Genomic DNA, 18,722 nt, shown 5'->3' with positions numbered 1-18,722 from the left:
CTCCCAGCCAATGTGTATATTGATTTTTTTTCTCCGTATGTATGCTTTCATATTCATTAACACATCATCCTGCAGAGGCTTTCCATTCAAAGGGCCTCAAAGACCTCTATACATATTCCACAGAAGGATTTACTTTGCCCATTGGTGAAATGCAACCACTTCTGGGGTGGAAAGCACAACCATTACACATCAGATTAAGTGAGGAAAGCAAAATACCACCTCTGCAAGATGAAAAAGCAGATGCAGTAAAGGGAGGGACTTTAATTTAAGCAGAATTCAGAGAGAAATTTCCTTCAGGGACTTCTGGCAATGTGGCAGGGGATATTGCATGACCATACCTATACAGGAGCTTAGGATTTTTGCATCTTGCTTGGAAGACAGTCCTTGCAGCAACTTGCAGACCCCGTGCTTATTCAGTGGTGAACCACCAGCCTTTGCCCTTGATATAAGATTCACTGAAATCAGAAAGCCTCTTCTGGTTGATTTACATGGGCTTTCAATGTAGTCTCCAGTGAGAGCGAGCGGTGGTAACAACCGCTTTGAGGTGGGTAGTTGTGATGGACCCCATGTGCTAAAACGTCACAGAGCTGCTTTGGTGTGGATGGTCCTGTGCAGAGCCAGTGTCTTGTGAACAAGCAGAAAGCTGTAACTGATTTAATTTCTCTGGCATAAAAGATGCTTTAGTGGCTGATCTGAGGTTGGGGAATCACTTTCAGAGCAAAGAAGTTGCTTGTTGTCAGTTCCTTCTCCAGAGCAATCGCTTGTCTTCCTTTGAAGTTAGATACACTGAAATTCTCTGTTAAAGAATAATGATCCCAAGGGAAACCAGCATTTGAGCTATTTTTGTGCCATGCACTTAAGCTATCGGAGGCTAACACTTCAACTGAATGTATGATCCTGTAACAGTTTTTCTAATTTCTTTTCCAACTCCTCTAATTTAAAAAAAAAACCCAACATAGAAGATGTAGACATGTTATCATCAGTCCAAGAAACATCATCAACAACAGACAAAGCATGTGTGTTAGAACAGGGAGTTTCAGAGGTAGCTCACTTCTATCAGCACACCCCTAGGATAGACCCCAGAATGGTCAACACTGTAGTACATAAGCTAAGACCTGTAACATTTATATCTGGTGTAATCCAGTACTCAGTGAGTACTGATATGGCCTTCTCCTATTACCAGCTGAAAACTCTGGGAAAAAAAATCTTGGAAGACACTATTCCTTATCCCAAGCTGATAAATCCTCCTTTTTTTTTTTTTTTTCCTGCCTGCTCTGCATTTTAGTTCATTGTCCATGTTGTTAAATAAATTGGTTTAGCTGCCTCTGTTCACTTATGAAGCACGTCCAGTAATCATGTATATTTGTACAGCATCTTCCATTCTAGAGCACATTTAATGATTTGGGGTTTTGGTTTTCTAGCTGATCCAAAATAACATTTTCCCAACTATTGCAAGAGCAATTCAGAGGGCAAAACAGCACCTTGCCAAGCCTTGATTAAGCAGGATGCAAGCACTCCCTCACTCAAAGCTCATGTGTAGTCCCCACAAAGCCAAAAACTCCTGTGTTCAATGCAGATGTGGCCCTGAGTAAGCACGCTGCGGGCTCATGGCTTTAATCCCAAGGGCCATTTCCAGGAGGCTTTTTAAAACATCCTCATCCCAAACTATCTTGGCCTGATTCTGCCTCACTTGTGAAACCTGGGAAGATCACAGCATGACTTCGCGTGGCAGCAATTCTCTTTTACTACACTCAAAACATAAAGCATCAAGAAATAGCTCGTGTTGTTTCCAAACCAAGAAGCTTTTGTGAGGTTCTTTGAACATTTATTGAACTTGTTAAACTTTTTCCTGGTAAAAGCTTTTCTTTATGGCCACAGTGATGAGGTAATAACATCCTTCTGAAGGCAGTTTTTACAACCCCCTGCCACTTGACCCCCGCTTCTAGCTCTTTTGGACAATAAGCTTTTGTTTGGATTTTTCAACAAGCTAATTCAAACAACATCTAAACTAATTGGCAACCTTCTTGCAGGAGCAAACATGCCGAAATATCTTTTCCAAAGAAAAAAAATTCAGCTTCACATACTCAGGATACACTATAACTGGTGGGTGAGATTCCTGCAGTGAAACTTAGTGTAATAACCCTAAAGTTTGCCGGTATCTTAGATCCATGCATCCATCATTCCCTGAAAACAAGGCAAATAACAACAGGTTTTAAAGGCAGCAGAAAGAAGAATTTGGATTTGCTATTAAAGAAAAACTTTGTAGGATAGTTAAGAAGGCTGGAAGAGATTGAATCCATCACAGGTTGGTGAGAAAAGGTTGAAAAAAGTGTGTCAGGGCTAATTCAGGTACAACTACTGCTGCAGCATTCATCGCTGAACTGAGTTGCATCACGGTGTCTTGACCATTCAGTGAACCTCATCCCAAGCCAGCATGACTTGGTGAGGCTTTTTTTGCAAATCCTCACCATAAGCTTGATCAAAAACCCACCAGAGATGCTTAATTGTAATCTGTTGACTTCAGTGGATTTGAGATCAGCCTATCTTGGTCGGATGACTTCAGTCTACCAACACGTTTCTCAAGCTACCCAGAAAAAACAGCAAAACAAACAACACCCTTTCCCCCAAACCACAATGTTTTAACATATTGAAGGCTTCAAAGAAATAATACACATGTAGTTTTAAAGCAATATGGTTTAAAGCAATAAGTGTTTTCCCAGAAATTAGGTTTGGTTTATGGGCTGTTTCTCCATATTGTGCAATTGTGCTGTGAAGACTCTGACAGGGGAAGAGCCCAGGTGCCAAACGCTAAAGTCCACATAGCAAAGACACTCAGTGCCTAAAGAAATTACCAAAAATAGCAATTACTTCTTGTACAACCTAGTCAGTGTGGGAATAAAGCTGGTTTGTAAAGGTCGATGTAGGGATCACCTTGTTCTGAGATAGTGCTGCTGTTCTCCTTCATGATTGTATCTCATTTAAAATGTAATTTGTTTCCCTATCTCATTTTAAATATGTATTTAGAATATATGCTTGCATCTGAGAAGGAAGTTTTTCCATGAAAATAATAGCTCTTCTAAGCGCCAGGATAATAATAGATATTCCAAGCATCATTTGCACTCCAGAGCAGCAGGAATCCCCTTCCGTGTCCTCTGTGGAAATCGTCTAATGGTTGCGAGCTGACTTGAAAATGTCTTCTACTGAAAGGGGATCTCCTCTGTGCATGTAATGTGACCAGAACAGCCTGATGATGTGTCAAAAATACAATGAAGTCTCTCTGAGGTAGGGTTTATCTATATTGGGACACTCAGGAAACTTCTGGTAAATTAATGAAATGAATTAAGAAAAACATTTATGCAGCTGACAGTGATGGTGAAGTGCAAACAATGGCCAATTTACTTGCAAATTAATAACCCCCCCATGGAGTTAAATGTGGTATAACTCAACCACACGTTTTCAGCATTTTTCTGAACATCTTCACGTAGACCAGTACTTTTATAGTACCAGCTGATATCTTCATGGCTCTTCAGCTGATGCTCACAGACATATACTGCTATTAATTCAAAACCTAGGGCCTTCATAGCAAAAAGATCTGACCTTTATTGTGCTTTTCACTATGAGCCTCTGATATATTGCATAGGGATGACTAGAAAGTCTTAGGTAGCTGCAGGTCTCTTACAGCAGTTTAAAACAACCTCTAGGGATAGAGCAAACATATTCGCCTGCAACTAGAAATACAGACACTCAGAAATACCTTGGACATAAAAGGGTCCAGGGTTTAGTGCCCACAGACCCAGTTTCTTACATTAGTCTCTGTTGGTTGAGCTTGATCTCTCCAAATGCAAAGCTAAACAAACTCATTTAACCCCACATCTGTGGCTGTAAATTGCATTATTTAATAGGCATTCAGTGGCAAAACTTTAGCTTTTTCCTCTTCTTTATATAGCTCACAAACTTGACGTATTTTGCTCTGCACTTGGAATCCTTCCATGCACCACTGAAGTATGTTTCCTCATTTGAGTGATTTTGCAGTGATCTCATACCCCAATAAGAAGCATATTTGACCCGATCTGTGGCAGAAGTAGGAATTACCATTAGCCACAAGGTCATTGCTTCCTTTCCCAAAGCTTCTAGCATGCCAAAACTTGCAATAAAGTCTATTTAATAATCTCTGTAATGACCTGCAGGCAGTATCTCTCCACCACATGTTATCTGAATGGACACTGGCCCATGTGTCTCAAATTCAGTGCCACCAAGCAAAAAGAGCACTGATATAGCAGTGTGTCAAGAAATGACACTTAAGTTTTCAAATGGCATTTCTGACAATTCCTGAGTAGTATTTCATCCAGCTTTCTCCAGAGGGTTTTCAAAAATATGCTTTATTCTGTAAGACTGTTCACCCTATTTTGTTAAAATAGCATTTTGAAATTCTGTTAATAATAATTTTAATTATTTTCTGGCTTTGCTTTCCACAAAAAATGTCCAGAAGAAACTGCTTCTGGGTTTTCATAATGCAAAAGTGAGGAGCTGCTGGTGTGAGTTTAGACCGCATCTGAACACAAGACATGCTCAGTAATCAGATGATGTTTTTGAAAACTTTTTTTTTCCTGTTTGCCTGTTGGATTCACTTGAAGAACACTGAAGATCACAGAATCACAGGATGGTTTGGGTTGGAAGGGACCTTAAAGATCATCTAGTTCCAACCCCCTGCCATGGGCAGGGACACCTTCCACTAGACCCAGTTGCTCAAAGCCCCGTCCAGCCTGGCCTTGAACACTGCCAGGGATGGGGCAGCCACAACTCTGGGCAACCTGTGCCAGAGCCTCACCACCCTCACAGTGAAGAACTTCTTCCTTACATGTAATCTAAATCTACCCTCTTTCAGTTTAAAACTCTTACCCCTTGTCCTATCACTACATGCCCTTGTAAAAAGTCCCTCTCTGGCTTTCTTATAAGCCCCCTTTAAGTACCGGCAGGCTGCTATAAGGTCTCCCTGGAGCCTTCTCTTCTCCAGGCTGAACAACCCCAACTCTCTCAGCCTGTCTTCACAGGAGAGGTGTTCTATCCCTCTGATCATTTTTATATCCCCCCTCTGGACCCGCTCCAGTAGGTCCCTGTCTCTCCTGTGCTGAGGACCCCAGAGCTGGACGCAGAACTGCAGGTGGGGTCTCACCCGATCGGAGCAGAGGGGCAGAATCCCCTCCCTCGACCTGCTGGCCACGCTGCTGGTGATGCAGCCCAGGATACTGTTGGCTTTCTGGGCTGCGAGCGCACATTGCTGGGTGATGCCCAGCTTTTCATCCACCAGTACCCCCAAGCCCTTCTCCACAGGGCTGCTCTCCATCCCTTCATCCCCCAGCCTGTATCCTTGTTTGGGATTGTCCCGACCCATGTGCAGGACCTTGCACTTGGCCTTGTTGAACCTCAAGAGGTTCGTACAGGCCCACTCCTCAAGCCTGTTGAGGTCCCTCTGGATGGCATCCTGTCCCTCTAGAGTATTGACCGCACCACTGAACTTGGGCAGATGGGCAGGTCATGGAGGTGGGAGCGCTGCATGCATCTGTGCACTTACTGCAGCCCCAGGAATTTAATCTTTTATGATAATCAGCTGCAGGAACATCCACAGGGACGTAATAAAGGTCATGCTGTGATCTTCAAAACGATGCAGACAGATAACGCCAGCCTTTTTATGTGGTTAAAGAATTCAAACGACAGTTTCCTAGGACATCAGTAAATTATATAGGGTCCTATGTAATGCCACGTATACAGCTGAGATTGGCAGTACTGCTCTAGCATTACTGCTCCGAGTGACTGTTCATAAACCAGGGATAAAAGCAGCCACAGTCCTCCCTGGCTGCAGCTTGCAAATATGCTGGTAAAAAATCCCACCAATCCTTATTAATTAACTAATTATTTTAAGCCCCAAAGGGATGATTATTTTGTTCAAATTCAGGCACAATCTGGATTATTACATGACTCTCAGGGTGTTGAATGGTCACTGTGGTGAACTATGGTTCACCATAGACCAAGGCGTGGTCTTAACCTTTCAAAGCTGGTGAAAATCAAATGTAAAACTGAAACCTTATCCCTGGAAACTCCTCATTTTATAATGCCTTTGCAAACAGTTCCTTGTTACACTAAGAGAGCAAAAAGCAAAGATAAGTCTGAAATTGAGAATATGAGGCCAAAGCCTTAGCTAGCATGAGCTGGAAATCTGCAGGCACTTCTTTGGAGCTCTATCAGTTCCACTGCTACAAAATCATTAATAAATCAGCATGGGATTTGGGGTCATATTTGAATTTTCCTCTGGGGGAAATTTTGCTTTTTAGTCCCTGAATTATGGGTTAGAGCTCTCAGTCTACATTAAGCAGCAAATTCAATGCAATCTCCATATATAGAGCATGTGAGCTGCTATGTTAAGTAACTCATTTGACTTTTCTAAACATCAGTATTTTAAGAAAGTTTTGAGATAGTCATCTGCTCCTGTGGAAATGAAGAAAAAGAGGAAAATCCTCCTATGGTAGTGTCGTATGGACTTTAAATTCACCAAATCAGCATCAGTTAGTCACAGAAAAGTCACATATCATCTGAGGATTGATTTTTTTTTTTTTAATCCTTTGATGTTTTGGGCAAACAAGCAGTGGAATCTTCACGGTATTTCCATAAACTCTTTTTAGTGATTTATCTCAGGAATAACTGTTCTTACAACTGTGATCATCTCTGATTTTATATATAATTCTGAGCCGGAATTAGTTTTGCTCACTGGAGGAAGCATATCTAAAGAGTCTCAGATTCAGAAAGCATTCCCAAATCTCTTGATGTTAAGATCATTTTTGCCACTCCAAACGCTTTTTTTCACTCCTTTTTCACCTTAAAAATGAAGTTTCAGTCCTCCAAAGTGAAGATGGAAAGTTCAAGAGGAAGGAGCATATGTATTGTAATGAGCCAGAAACCAGGAGGTGAATCAAACTGATACAACAGGTCCAAAATTACTATGTTTGAACCTCCTGATCTCAATGTGGCTCGGGAGTCTGGATGCTGGAAAACAGCACACTTTGCTGTTGAAAATACTGAAATAGTAGGGGATTTTTTTCATCAGAAGAAAAAAAAGGAGATGCACTGGTTTCCCAGAAGCTCTTCTAAAAAAAGGCCACTGTCGTGAAATAATTTCCTTGGTCAGAGACAGCAACATCCAGAACTCAAACACAACTCCAGGCTCATGATGCCCAAAACTTAAGTTTGAGGTGTCGGATTTATTGGGCACCCACACCTCGAATCACACAATTTGGTAAAAAAAGTCCACACCAACATGTCCCTCAGTGGTGAAATGGGGAATTACTGTGGGGGAAAGTTTGGCAGCTCCATTTTCCATTCTTCCTAGGAAGTACTGTGGGGAAAGGCAGACCCTGGCGAGTGGCTGCAAGGGAGGGTGAGGATGGAAGAGGATGACTTCTGCAAGCTTGGCCATCGAACTCCAGAAAACTTGGCTTTACACTCCAGTTTTCATCATTCTTCCTCTTTTTTATTTTATTTTTAATGAGTTCACTGTTGAATACCCAAGACCAAAATGCATGCTGAAGACAACGCCGGTACAACGCACGTCGATACAGCACGAATATTGCAAAACCACGAGTACTGCAGGTGAACGAAGGCTTGGTGGGCTTCCAGCGGGGAAGATCTCCACGGTGTGGGAGCTGCATGTGGGTGAGGACAGGAGGAGGGGGAGGAGGAGAGGAGGACAGGGCTTTCCAGCACTGCATGCCACGCTCTATCCTTCCAGAGCCGCCCAGCCCGGTGGGAACAGGCATTTCCAGTGCCGCGGCACGCTCCGGCAACAGGCGTTCCCTGCGCTGCTGCTGCCGGGGTGTTTTGGGGACAGGCGTTCCCGGCGGTGCGGAGACGGGTGTTTTGGCACAACCCATGCCGGTCCTCGGCAGTGCGATGGGGACGAGCATCTCCAGCGGGGCTGCCTACGCCGGGCAGGTGCTGCAGGGTGCCGTGGGGACGGGTGGCCACGGCAGGGCGCGGGGACAGGACTGGCGCTCCCGGTGCTGCATGGTACGTGGGGACGGTGCTGGCTCTGGGTGGGGACGGTCCTTCTGGCCGGGATGGATGTTGCCTGGGTGGGATGGAGGTGGGTGGCGGTGGCTGTGGCGGGCTTCGGCGTGCGTTGGCATCGGGGGTGAGGTGGGACGCAGGATGCATCGGTGTGATGTTGGGTTGGTTGGCAGGCCGCGGGGGCGGCTGGCCTGTTACGGGGCCGGTCGGTCTTCGGTGGGGCAGGTGGGTTGGTGGTGGGGCAGGCCGACATGATGCGGAGGGCGGAGAGGCTGGTCTTTCGCGGGGCGCGTCGGCCTGCTGTGAGGCAGGTTGGTGTAATACGCGGCACCTTGGCGGGACGCGGGGCAGGTGGATGGGATGTGGGGCCGGTTGGACGTGCCGTGAGGGTCCAGACGAGGAATCTCGCCCTTTTGGGGACCCCGGGCCCGGCCGCCCCTCAGCAAGGCCCAGACCGCGGCGGGGGCCAGGCCGCTCCGCGTTGCCATGGCGACGGCGCCCCCACCCAGCAAAATATTTTCGTCCCGCCACGTGATAAAAACAGCTCCCTCAACACGTGACGGGGGACGAAGCCGCGTCAATCAAAACGGCTTTCTTCCAATCGTCAGCCGCTCCTTCAGGCGCCGTCCCGCCTTCCGGAAGTCGGGCCTCCAATCGGCTCCCCGCTCCCCTTTCAACGGTTTGACAGAGGCCGCGGAGCGGAGCGTCGATTGGCGTTCCTGTCAGCCAGTAGCGTCTCGAAGACGCACTCGGGCTCCCGCCTCGGTGGAGGACGGGCCAATGAGCGAGCGGGACGCTCCTTCCCTCACGCCGCCCGCCCCCCCAGCACTGCGGTAATATGGCTCCGTAGCGAGCGGCCCGGGCCGGTGCTGCTGCCGCCATTAACCCCTGGGTGCCCGGCGGCGGCGGGGTGGGGGGGAGAGAGAGAAAGAGCAGCGGCCCGCGGGGCTCATGTACGGGCGCTGCAGCCGTTGCCCGGCCGTTGCCCCGCCGTGAAGATGAGCTCGGCCGCCGGCTCCGCCGCCTTACCGCCGGGCTCCGCCACCCGGGCCTTGCATGTGGAGCTGCCCTCGCAGCAGGTACGGCCGGTCTCCGGGTAGAGGCGGCCCTCAGCTTAGCGGGGGGCGGGTGCCCTGAGGTGAAGGGGGGGTTGCTTCCTGCGGTGTGGGGGTGCCTTGAGGTGAAGGAGGGGGTCCTCTCTGCGGAGAGGGGTGTCCTGAGGTGCAGAGAGGTCCTCTCTGGGCTGTGGGGTGCCCTGAGGTGAAGGAGGGGGTGCTTCCTGAGGTGTGTGGGTGCCCTGAGGTGCAGAGGGGTCCTCACTGGGGAGAGGGGTGCTCTGAGGTGAAGGGGGGGGTCCTCCCTGAGGTGTGGGGTGCCCTGAGGCGCAGAGAGGTCCTCCCTGGGGTGTGGGGTGCCCTGAGGTAAAGGAGGGGGTGCTTCTTGAGGTGTGTGGGTTCCCTGAGGTGAAGGAGGGGTCTTTCCTGGAGTGTGGGGTGCCCTGAGGTGAATGAGGGGGTACTTCTTGAGGTGTGTGGGTGCCCTGAGGTGCAGAGGGGTCCTCTCTGGGATGTGGGGGTGCCCTGAGGTGCAGAGAGCTGCTCCCTGGAGTATGGGGTTCTTCCTGAGGTGTGGGGTGCCCTGAGATGCAGAGGGGTGCTCCCTGCGGTGTGGGGGTGCCCTGAGGTGAAAGGGTGGAGAGGTACTGCCTGAGGTGTAAGGGGGAGTTGCCCGAGGTATGGGGATGCCTGAGCCTGAGTCCCTGAGCTTGATGGAAGGAGGGTCCCTGAAGCAAGGGGTTTTGAGCACCCTTCTCTTGGGCTGGTAGGAAGATGAGAGGGTGAGGTTCCGTTTGTGCCGAAGCAGGGGTCTGTGCCCCTCTCCTGCCAGTACTGGAGAGTCAAGGTGCAGGTTTCCTCTCCATGAGAGGCTGCTTCTGTGCTCATAGAGGTGCTGGGTGCAAACTAAAGCAGGGAGTTGCAGCATGGATAACACCCAGATAAATCGGCTTTAAGCTTGGGTAACTGATGAGGCCGGAGCAGCTGGGGTGCCCTCTCCTCTCCTGCGGTGTTGGGGGTGAGCATGGATAAAATGTACTGTGTGCTCTGAAAAGTGGTGAGATGTTCCCTCCCCATCACATCCTTCCTTCAGCTAACTCTGTTTTTCCTGTTTGCTGGTAGTTGGCTTTTGGTTTACTGGGCAACCATCCCATGTTTTAATTTTGGAGAGCATTAGGAGCAAGGTTAAGTGAGGAAGTCTAGGCTCTGGATGAGGGTTTAGCAATCCGTATCAAACTAAGTCCGTGCCCTTTCCCCTCTTGCATGGGGTGACTTTTATTGTATGGGAGCTTAAGCAGTAGTGCTGGAGGGGGGAATAATTACTTAGCAAAAGCATGCTTTTCTTTAGAAATACTGTAAGATGTGAGTCTGCGCTTGAAGTTTTGGTTCATTGCCTTGGTGCAGGCGACATTATTGAGAAGTAGATGCACAATCTGAGTTACTTGAGCTACATGTTACCAGGTGTGAAAATGAAGAGTTACTAGAGAAAAATCAATAGATGTCCACTTTAAATGAAGATATAACTGCACCTCAGATAAACATGATTTACCAGACATCCACTTAGGGGCAAAGAGAGGGAAGGGAGATGGCTCTTGGCCACTGGAACCGTGCAAGTATTGACCCTAATTTGAGAGCAAGTCCTTATTCTAAAATGTGGACCTGTTTTATGTTAGTGAACACAAATGTGAGCACTGTTTTGGATGAACTTTACAGGGAGCAGTGGATCTTTCAGGAGATCAAGTATGGCCTTCTCCCTGCTGAATTTTTGGTTTTATTCTTTCCCCGGCTTGTGCAAGAACCAGGTGAATGCTGCAGGGAGAAGCCTTAGTTATTAGTCATTGGACTTCATTTGTGAAAGTGAGACCAAAACACAGGCTCTTTTCTAGGAGCAGAAACTTTTGTAGGAGCAGCAACTGAACCATCAATTATAGGATGTTCCAGTCGAGTAAATATTTAGCTTAAGCCATGTAGGATGCTTGTATGGGTGCTGAAGAAATGTTAATTGTAGCCAGTGTAAGGCAGTGACAAAGTCTGAGGTATTGTTTTCCTGTGTGCTCTGCAAATATAGGGACTGTGTGTTAAGGTATCTGTATGCTGTGTCAGTGCTTGCAGTCAAATCAAGAAGCTCCGGAACTAAACTACAGTCGGTTGCACTGATAACAAATCGTCCTCTTTGACTGTATTATCTGATCTTAAAAGTCTGTTACTGAATTGCAAGATAACTTTCCTTGAAGGGGCTAATCACCCTGGAGATATTTTACTGTAGAATCATGAAAAAGAATGGTAAAGTCATTCCAGTCTATTGTACGCGAGGTAATTGTTTGCTACCTGCCAGCACAGAAATCAACTTGATGATTTGTTTTAGTAGGCAATTTTCTCTAGAACACCCAGTGCTGCATCTTTTGACTATAAGGATGAGAGTAAGATGGTCTGAGTCATGGCTATAAATCTCTCTAAAGACCAAATTCTCAAATGTGAACTTAAGGTGAGTGCTTTTAATGACCAAATTGACTTTTTAATGACTGAAGTGTTGAAGGTGTGATTTGGGTTTAGTCTAGATTTAATTGTGCCAGTGAAATTCACATTGATTAGAAAGCGAAGTTCCTGCTACTGACACATTTGCAGGAGTGAAAAGTCATGTCCAAAGCCTTTTGCCAGTGTGACCATACTTGTTAGTCAGTCTGACACCTATTCTTTAACTTGTTTGGTGGTGACAGGATGACCTGGCCTAAGAATGCCTTTTGCTGTTGTATTCTACATTTTAAGTGGGAGAAATAGAGGATATGGCTGTATAGAAGTGCATCTGGTTAAGCATAATATTCCAATTTGTATCCCTAAGTAATTGTGCCAGGATGTTTTCTTTTGCTGGAGGAGTGAGTCTAAACAGAACTGAAAATGTGTCATGAAATAATTACACTTTAAAAGCAGAGATTCTTTAGCATTATCTCTTCCTAGTTGCTCGATGCAAGAAAGCCAGGAGTGTCACGATAACTTACTGATTTCTAAATGCTCAAAACAAACTTCTTGGTCCTGTCATCATAGGCAGCTCAAAGCAATGGGAGGTGGGGGAGCCAAACCTTTCAGACTCATGTTCTAGATGGAAGGGGTTGGACAAAAAAAAATGCAGTCTTAACATAGACAGCCAGTCATGCTGCAGTCAAATGATTTGTTGAATGTTACTGTGCTAATTGCTGACGAAAACAGATGTCATGTGTGGTTGTCTAGAGATAGGAAAGCATATCTTCATGGACTCCAGCACCAGTGCCTCCAGCACTTCAAACTTTTCCTTCATGCTGAAATTGATAAGCTTTTACTATCAATTCCAACATTAGAGAGACTGAAGCTTTAATGAACTGTGAGATAGTGTTTGAAGACCTGCAAGCTTGAACTGCATGTACTGTTGTACAAACAGCTGTACTGATGCACAGTTTGTAGTGAGTGATTGGGGAGATGTAATGAAGAAAAAGAACCCATACTTTTTTTTTTTTTTTAACAAATGATTTCCAGTCGGTCTGTGGTTCAGGCATTCAGTCAGATCCATGTGTGTAGACTGAAGCATCCCTCTTGTCTAGATGGCTAACCAGGGCATGAATAAACTATAGGTATAATTGGTTTTGGTTGGAGCAGAGGAGGATCCCTCAGAAATAATGGCTAGAACCATTTTAGAAAATGACAAAAATGTCCCCTACTACTTTGTTGTGATAAAGATAGATGACAGAAGAAAAGCGAACAAAACCCAATGTGGATTCCAGTGTAGTAGGTGAGTACTAAGTCATACGTGTAACAGCTTAGCACTTGTTTGACTTGGCTGATTGTAAAGTATTTCAACAGCTTGTTCCCAAGTGGTTTGACCATACACCAACCACAGGGAAAATGCTTATCAGCCAGTTGCATCTCTGCCACCAGTACTTGCCAGTTGTAAGCTAAAAGTTTGGTCTGCTTATGTTGCTAATTTCCACTGGCCTGATTGATGATCAGGTGCAAGAAGCTTTCTTCTGAAGATCGTCTATGGCTTACTTCCAAATTATAGCGGGAAAATAATACGTGACATTCAGACTGTACCTAAGGCAGCCCTATAATGGGACCAGAGATCACGCCCATCTATATCTGCTTTTTTCCCCAGGAAACTGTTCAACTCTTGGACCCATGTTATTGATACCTCGATGTAAGCAATTTTCTGCTCGCTGGAGACAGCCTGGGTAATGGAGAGGAAAAAAACCTAGCTATTATAGATACTAAGGGATATACTAGAAGCTGTACATGGAGTTAGGTCTTTTCCATCAGAAGCTTTAGTTCCAGCTCAGTGTCAGTCAATCACGTTTCAGTATGCCCTGTGTAGTGATATCCAAGGTGGGTTTCCAAGTTGAGCTCCTCAAAGACTGGATGTATTGTGTCCAAGGGTGCATGTGAGGGAGTTAGATATGCTCTGGTGAATATGGACGCGGTGGTAAGAAGGGAAGGGGTAAAGTGTGCCACTGTGCACAGCTGTGAACAGTGTTAGACTGAAGTCCAGGTGACCCAATATCTTCTTTATCTTTCAGTTCATAGACAACTCTTGTCAGGTGGTGAAAGTTTCTGTGGAAAAGAGCAGGAATGAGCTTTCAGCCACAGATGTCAGAAGTAGGTGTTTAGGGCAGAGAGAAACAGAGCAAACAGTTAGTGAAACTTTCCAAGGACACTCTGTAGCCTCCATTCACTTTCAGACTGAGATTCATGAAGAACCAGCTGGAGTGTGATGAATCTTTAGGAGCCCGAGAGCAACACTTAGCAAACATGGCTGCTGTGGCTTCCATGCTAGCTTAACTCTGGGAACAGTTTAGCTCACATAGTGGGGTTTAAGATGATAAGGGCAAGGGACCCTGACATGGTTCCATGATGAGCCACGTGAGGCTTCCTTGCACTCTGAACTTCAGCAAACTGCAGAGCATCACATTTGTTTATGCTCAGTACTGATACAGACTTGTCAGACTAGGTGCATGTTGGCATTTCCAGTAGCTGGGTAAAAGTATCATGTAGCCAGGATATGTTTTCTGCCATCCCACCACTGCTCAGACAATGGGTTATCCCTGTCCTGAACATGTTTTGAAGGGAAGGGTCCTTTGTTTTGAATACTGAATATGAAAATCTTATTTAGGAACTGAAAAACTTCTTTCAACCAAACAAAGTTCTGGAGCAGACCCCTAACTGGTAGGAAGAAATCCCCCAAAATCTACTTTTTAATATGAAAACATGCTGTAATGTTTACCTTCCATGAACTGGTTGACTGTAATAAAGGGATTGAATTCAGAGACTGTGAATGTCCTTTTCAGGTTTATACTCTTATTCCATTCCTATGAAGAAATGGGAAGTTGATGACAAGGTCTGAGTATCTCATTAATGACCATAGTAGTGAAGATTCTATCCATTCTGTAAAATTTCATGTACAAGGAATTGTTCCATTGAGCTACATTCAAAGAAATTATATATACTAAACATTTAACAGTCTTTGAGCTTTTGGGATTTTACTAATTGCATGAGCTTAATATATACGCTTCAGAAACTTGCATTGCTGCCCTGTTTGAACCCAGGATGGAAAGGTATGAAAGTCATGAGCGAAGTGAACTTTAAAGCAAAAGGCGTTTTTTTCTTTTGGAAGTACTTCTGGAAAGAACTTCTCAGGAAAAAAAAGAACAAGTACTTCTGGATTGCAGGTACTTCTGCATTCCAATAGTAAATAAAACCATTATTTTCAGCAGTTGGAAGTGACAATCCAGTGTAATCCAGTACCTTGGGTATATGTTTAGATACTTGAGGTGATCCAAGTGAGTAGAGGTAAAGCAGAATGAGAAGAACATGGGTGAATTAGAACAAGGCTAAAATTTCATAGTTACTTTATTTAAAGATGTGTACCACTCATACATGACAACCTGGGTAACAGCAGAAATGGGTGATTCAAAGTGCACTGGCAAATGAATTTGAGAGGTCTTGTATGTGGGAGAAGTGAAGAAAGCGACTGTACGAGCTCAGAGCTGCACATGAACTAGTTTTTCAAGTAAAACAGTGTGAAAAGAGTATCTTTTTTGAAATAGTTTTCTGTAGCTATTGTTGTATATACCACTGAGCAATATGAAAACAAAGACTGACTCTTAAATATTTTATTTCCTCTTTCCTACTAAGTATGCTGGGGGAAGTCAGAATAGCAGATGGAAAGTATCATATTTGAATATTGCTTTCACTTCTCTTTGACATACACTGTCTTTAAATGCTGAGTGGGGAGGGAAGTGCAGCTCCAGTAAAACACTACAATGTGAGTGTTGATCTAGTGATCTTACACAGTTGTATCCATGTCCAACTGTATCACTGTCTAGTGTTTGTTAGAGACAATTAGGAGGAAATAGTTGTTAAAGTTACTGTGAAATTGTAATTGCAGCCAAAAAGGTTGGCTGTTAATCTGGGGCTAGTTTTTTACTATCTGCTATCTTTTTCCCTAAGGAATGCAAGTGTATTTTGCAGACTGAATGGTCTGGCGGTAAGTTAGAGAGAGACTGTTCTGTCAGAAAGCTGTAGTAAATCAGTTTTGATGCTTTATTTGGGAGATTTGTGGGGGATTAAGGAATATTCTTAATTGAGTGAAGGAAAGGTCTTGGTAGCTGGTAACTGAAGACTCATTCCTTATTTATGAAGAAGCTTACTGGTTTGCCCTTGGTTTGTCATCCAGTAACATGATAAACATTAATATGCTTCAGGTTATTAATCAGTGTATGCTGTTTGCTTGTGCAACTTGGTGCATGCTTAAAATCAAGTGGTTCTTTAAGGTCAAAAGTGCCTTTGCTTCAGTTTTGTTGATGCTTTATTCCATAAGGCCCTGTTTACTTTTTGTGTCTTTCCTTCTGAGCATCATCTTGTTTTCCATTGCTTAATTGGTATTCCCAGGTCATTCTCACTGCTAATATGGACTAATGCTCTCTTGCCCAAGGTGGTATTAAGAAGCTTAAGGGACTTCTCTGAACTGCTACAGTGCGTTATTAATGAGGTGGGACTTGCACCCCGATGTTCGCTTTTCTACCCCATGGCATAGTTCCCATGTTGTGTCAAAGAAGCAGTTACAGTTTTGGTCTTTCATCTTGCAAGTGAGTAAATATTTATTTGACAAACTCGGAGGAAAACATCAATAAGGAAAGATGGTATTTCTAGCTGCTGCTCCTTAAAGGTCTTGGTTAAAGATGGAAAGACTGTATATGTAGTTCCTTGTTATTTGTATCTTATATAAACACCTAGCAAGAGGAGCTTTGGCTGGCTAATGGTTGGTGCTTGTAAGATTTTTTTTTTTTTCTTAACCCCAGTTTAGAGCAATTTTTTAGGGTGTGCTGACAGTTTTTATTCTTCAGGGTTGTGGTGTTTGCCAGCTTGCTTGGTCTGTTGCTCTTGATGTTGTAGTGACCATAACTGAACACAGCTGTTGAAACAATACACAGAAAGAAGTTGATTTGCCTAAGTCCCTGCATGGGCTTATGATTTTGCTTTTGAACCCCTCCTGCTAACATTACATTTAAGTAAATTCTATGTTTTGAGTCTTGTTTTGTCACACCTAACCAGCTATCCTGTTTGTATCCTAAGACTGAATACCCATGTCTTCTGTACCTGTCCCTACCTTCTAGTTTAAATAACAGGTCATTCAGTCTTTCTGCAGAAGTGAGCACAAATTTTGGATGTTAAAAGAAGGATGAGGATGCAGAAAATCACTAGTGAAGAGTGTGAGCACTGTGAGCTTGCGTGGAATGTCAGTTTTGGTCTTGGCTGTCTCATTGGTTCTGAGCTCTAAAAAAGCAGTGTAGATTTTCTGCATGTGATTATGGTGTACAAAGAGAAAATTTCTTGCTCCTGCTGAACAGTTACCAGCTGTTTACATTATTGCTCTGAGGTAGAACTTGAGTTCTGACTTGCTCCCCAGTGTAAATTCAGTTACTTAGTGAGGAAAGAGTTCAGTGGGCTAGCTATTAAGAGAGGGTGCAAGGGAGGATAGACTGAAGGACTTGGCTACCTTTAAAAGTAGTATATAGCCATCTTTTTTTTTTTATTTGTTATGTAATTAGCCATCTTATTACTTTCTGATACTACTGTTGCTGTTTTAATTAGCGTTAAAGGAGCAGGCTGTGCCATAGACTGGCATATTTTGTCAGATATAATGTTCACTTCATGTATTGCATACTTTAACTCTGAGTTGAGCTAATGAAGGGCTGGTTTGCATTCAAGTAGCTGGAGAATAATTATATTTCTACATGGGCCATGTCAAGTGTAGAGATGTTCCTTACTCTTCCTCTTTCACTTTCTCCCTATGTGAATTAGGGCAGACTTGATGCCTTTTGGACAACATCTTCCATGTACTGACTCTTTGTTGAAACTCTCATTGCAGTACGGAAACAGGAGTAGCTGTGGCACAGTATGAATGATTAGAAACCTGTTTTGAGCTTTGTTGTGTTCAAGTGAAAGCTTCATAGGTGTTTTCTGTCTCATATGAACCTTTCAAAAGCTTTTCAGATGACCCTAAGCATAAAGGAAAGCCAGCACCTTGATTTAAGGAACTATAAACTAAAATCCACAATTGCACGTCTGTGAAAACTTTAGGCCTGTGTTGGTGAAGGTAGTTTTGACCTTTCTTGTGGTCACTTAGTCTGGGTAAATCACACTGCACAGATTCAATGTGTCTCATTGCTTGCATCAAATCTTTAGGAATGTGAGGGAGGAAAGTTTTGTATGAGTGTGTTCTGCATCTTCACAGGAAAAAATGTGGTTACATTCCTACTGTGCATCTTTGAATTGGTGTTGGCCTCAGGTATGATTCATAGCAGGCATAACTTTTGAAAGACTGTTGCCAGAAAGTATCTAAGTCTTAGAAGGAGAAATGAGTTACTGAACTGCTGCTGAATGCCATTACTTGACTTGAGGAAATTGAGATATGAAGGGGGTGCAATTATAATGAGATCCGCAAGCGATTCATTGAACTAATGATGGTTGTGTAGCTCTCGGGGCCTTGCTGTCTTCAAGTGTGTGCTGAAATCACATGAAAATAGAATTCCAAAAATTCCTTATTGTGTGTGCTACAAGATTGCATATCAAATGCTTCTGCTTTGCTTCTGAAGTCGATCTGAAATCGTGTGAACTGTGGAAAACTGTTTAATTACAAAACTTCTAAATAAATCTTCCTAGCAAGTGTCTAAATTGGAGTACAAGCATTTTCTTATCCTTCCTGTGGATTTAGGTAACAACACATCTGAATAGTATCTCAAATTCCCACTGCATGTTCCTTTGCTATTTGAGGCTTTGTATACTGCAGCAGACTTGACCCACACCTTCTGTGAGGTACCTTTTTTCTTTTTGTAGTGGAGTGTATCAAATTGGAAAACAAGGCAACTTGAAAACTTATATAAAATTGAATTAAGTGTGAATTCTTGTCTACCATTTGAATTCCAAGAACTTAGATCACATGATTGCTAGGTAATAAGTCAAACTGGTACGGACAGATGAAAGCAAGTAGTGAAAATCTGAGGAGGCAGGAAGTTCAGATAATGTGTTGAGCAGTGCTGTGCTAATAAATAATGCTCATGTTGGCTAAATACAGTTCATATTTAG

The 18,722-nt window shown here is 44.1% G+C and overlaps 1 protein-coding gene across 2 annotated transcripts in view; it reads left to right on the top strand.

The window, feature by feature from the left end:
- Positions 1–7,941: 7,941 nt before the first annotated feature.
- The window catches only part of UVRAG (UV radiation resistance associated), a 96,026-nt gene continuing 85,245 nt past the window's right edge, over positions 7,942–18,722 (top strand). The window contains exon 1 of one of the 2 annotated variants that reach the window (XM_069808625.1): positions 7,942–8,058. In XM_069808625.1, the coding sequence (XP_069664726.1) occupies positions 7,942–8,058 (117 nt within the window). Of the gene's footprint in view, positions 8,059–8,884; positions 9,138–18,722 lie in introns of those variants that run through there. The other variant, XM_069808624.1, reaches the window with a different exon arrangement.

This window comes from Haliaeetus albicilla, chromosome 20 (genome assembly GCF_947461875.1).
Source record: "Haliaeetus albicilla chromosome 20, bHalAlb1.1, whole genome shotgun sequence".
Lineage (NCBI taxonomy): Eukaryota > Metazoa > Chordata > Aves > Accipitriformes > Accipitridae > Haliaeetus > Haliaeetus albicilla.
This window is presented reverse-complemented; position numbering and strand designations above follow the sequence as displayed.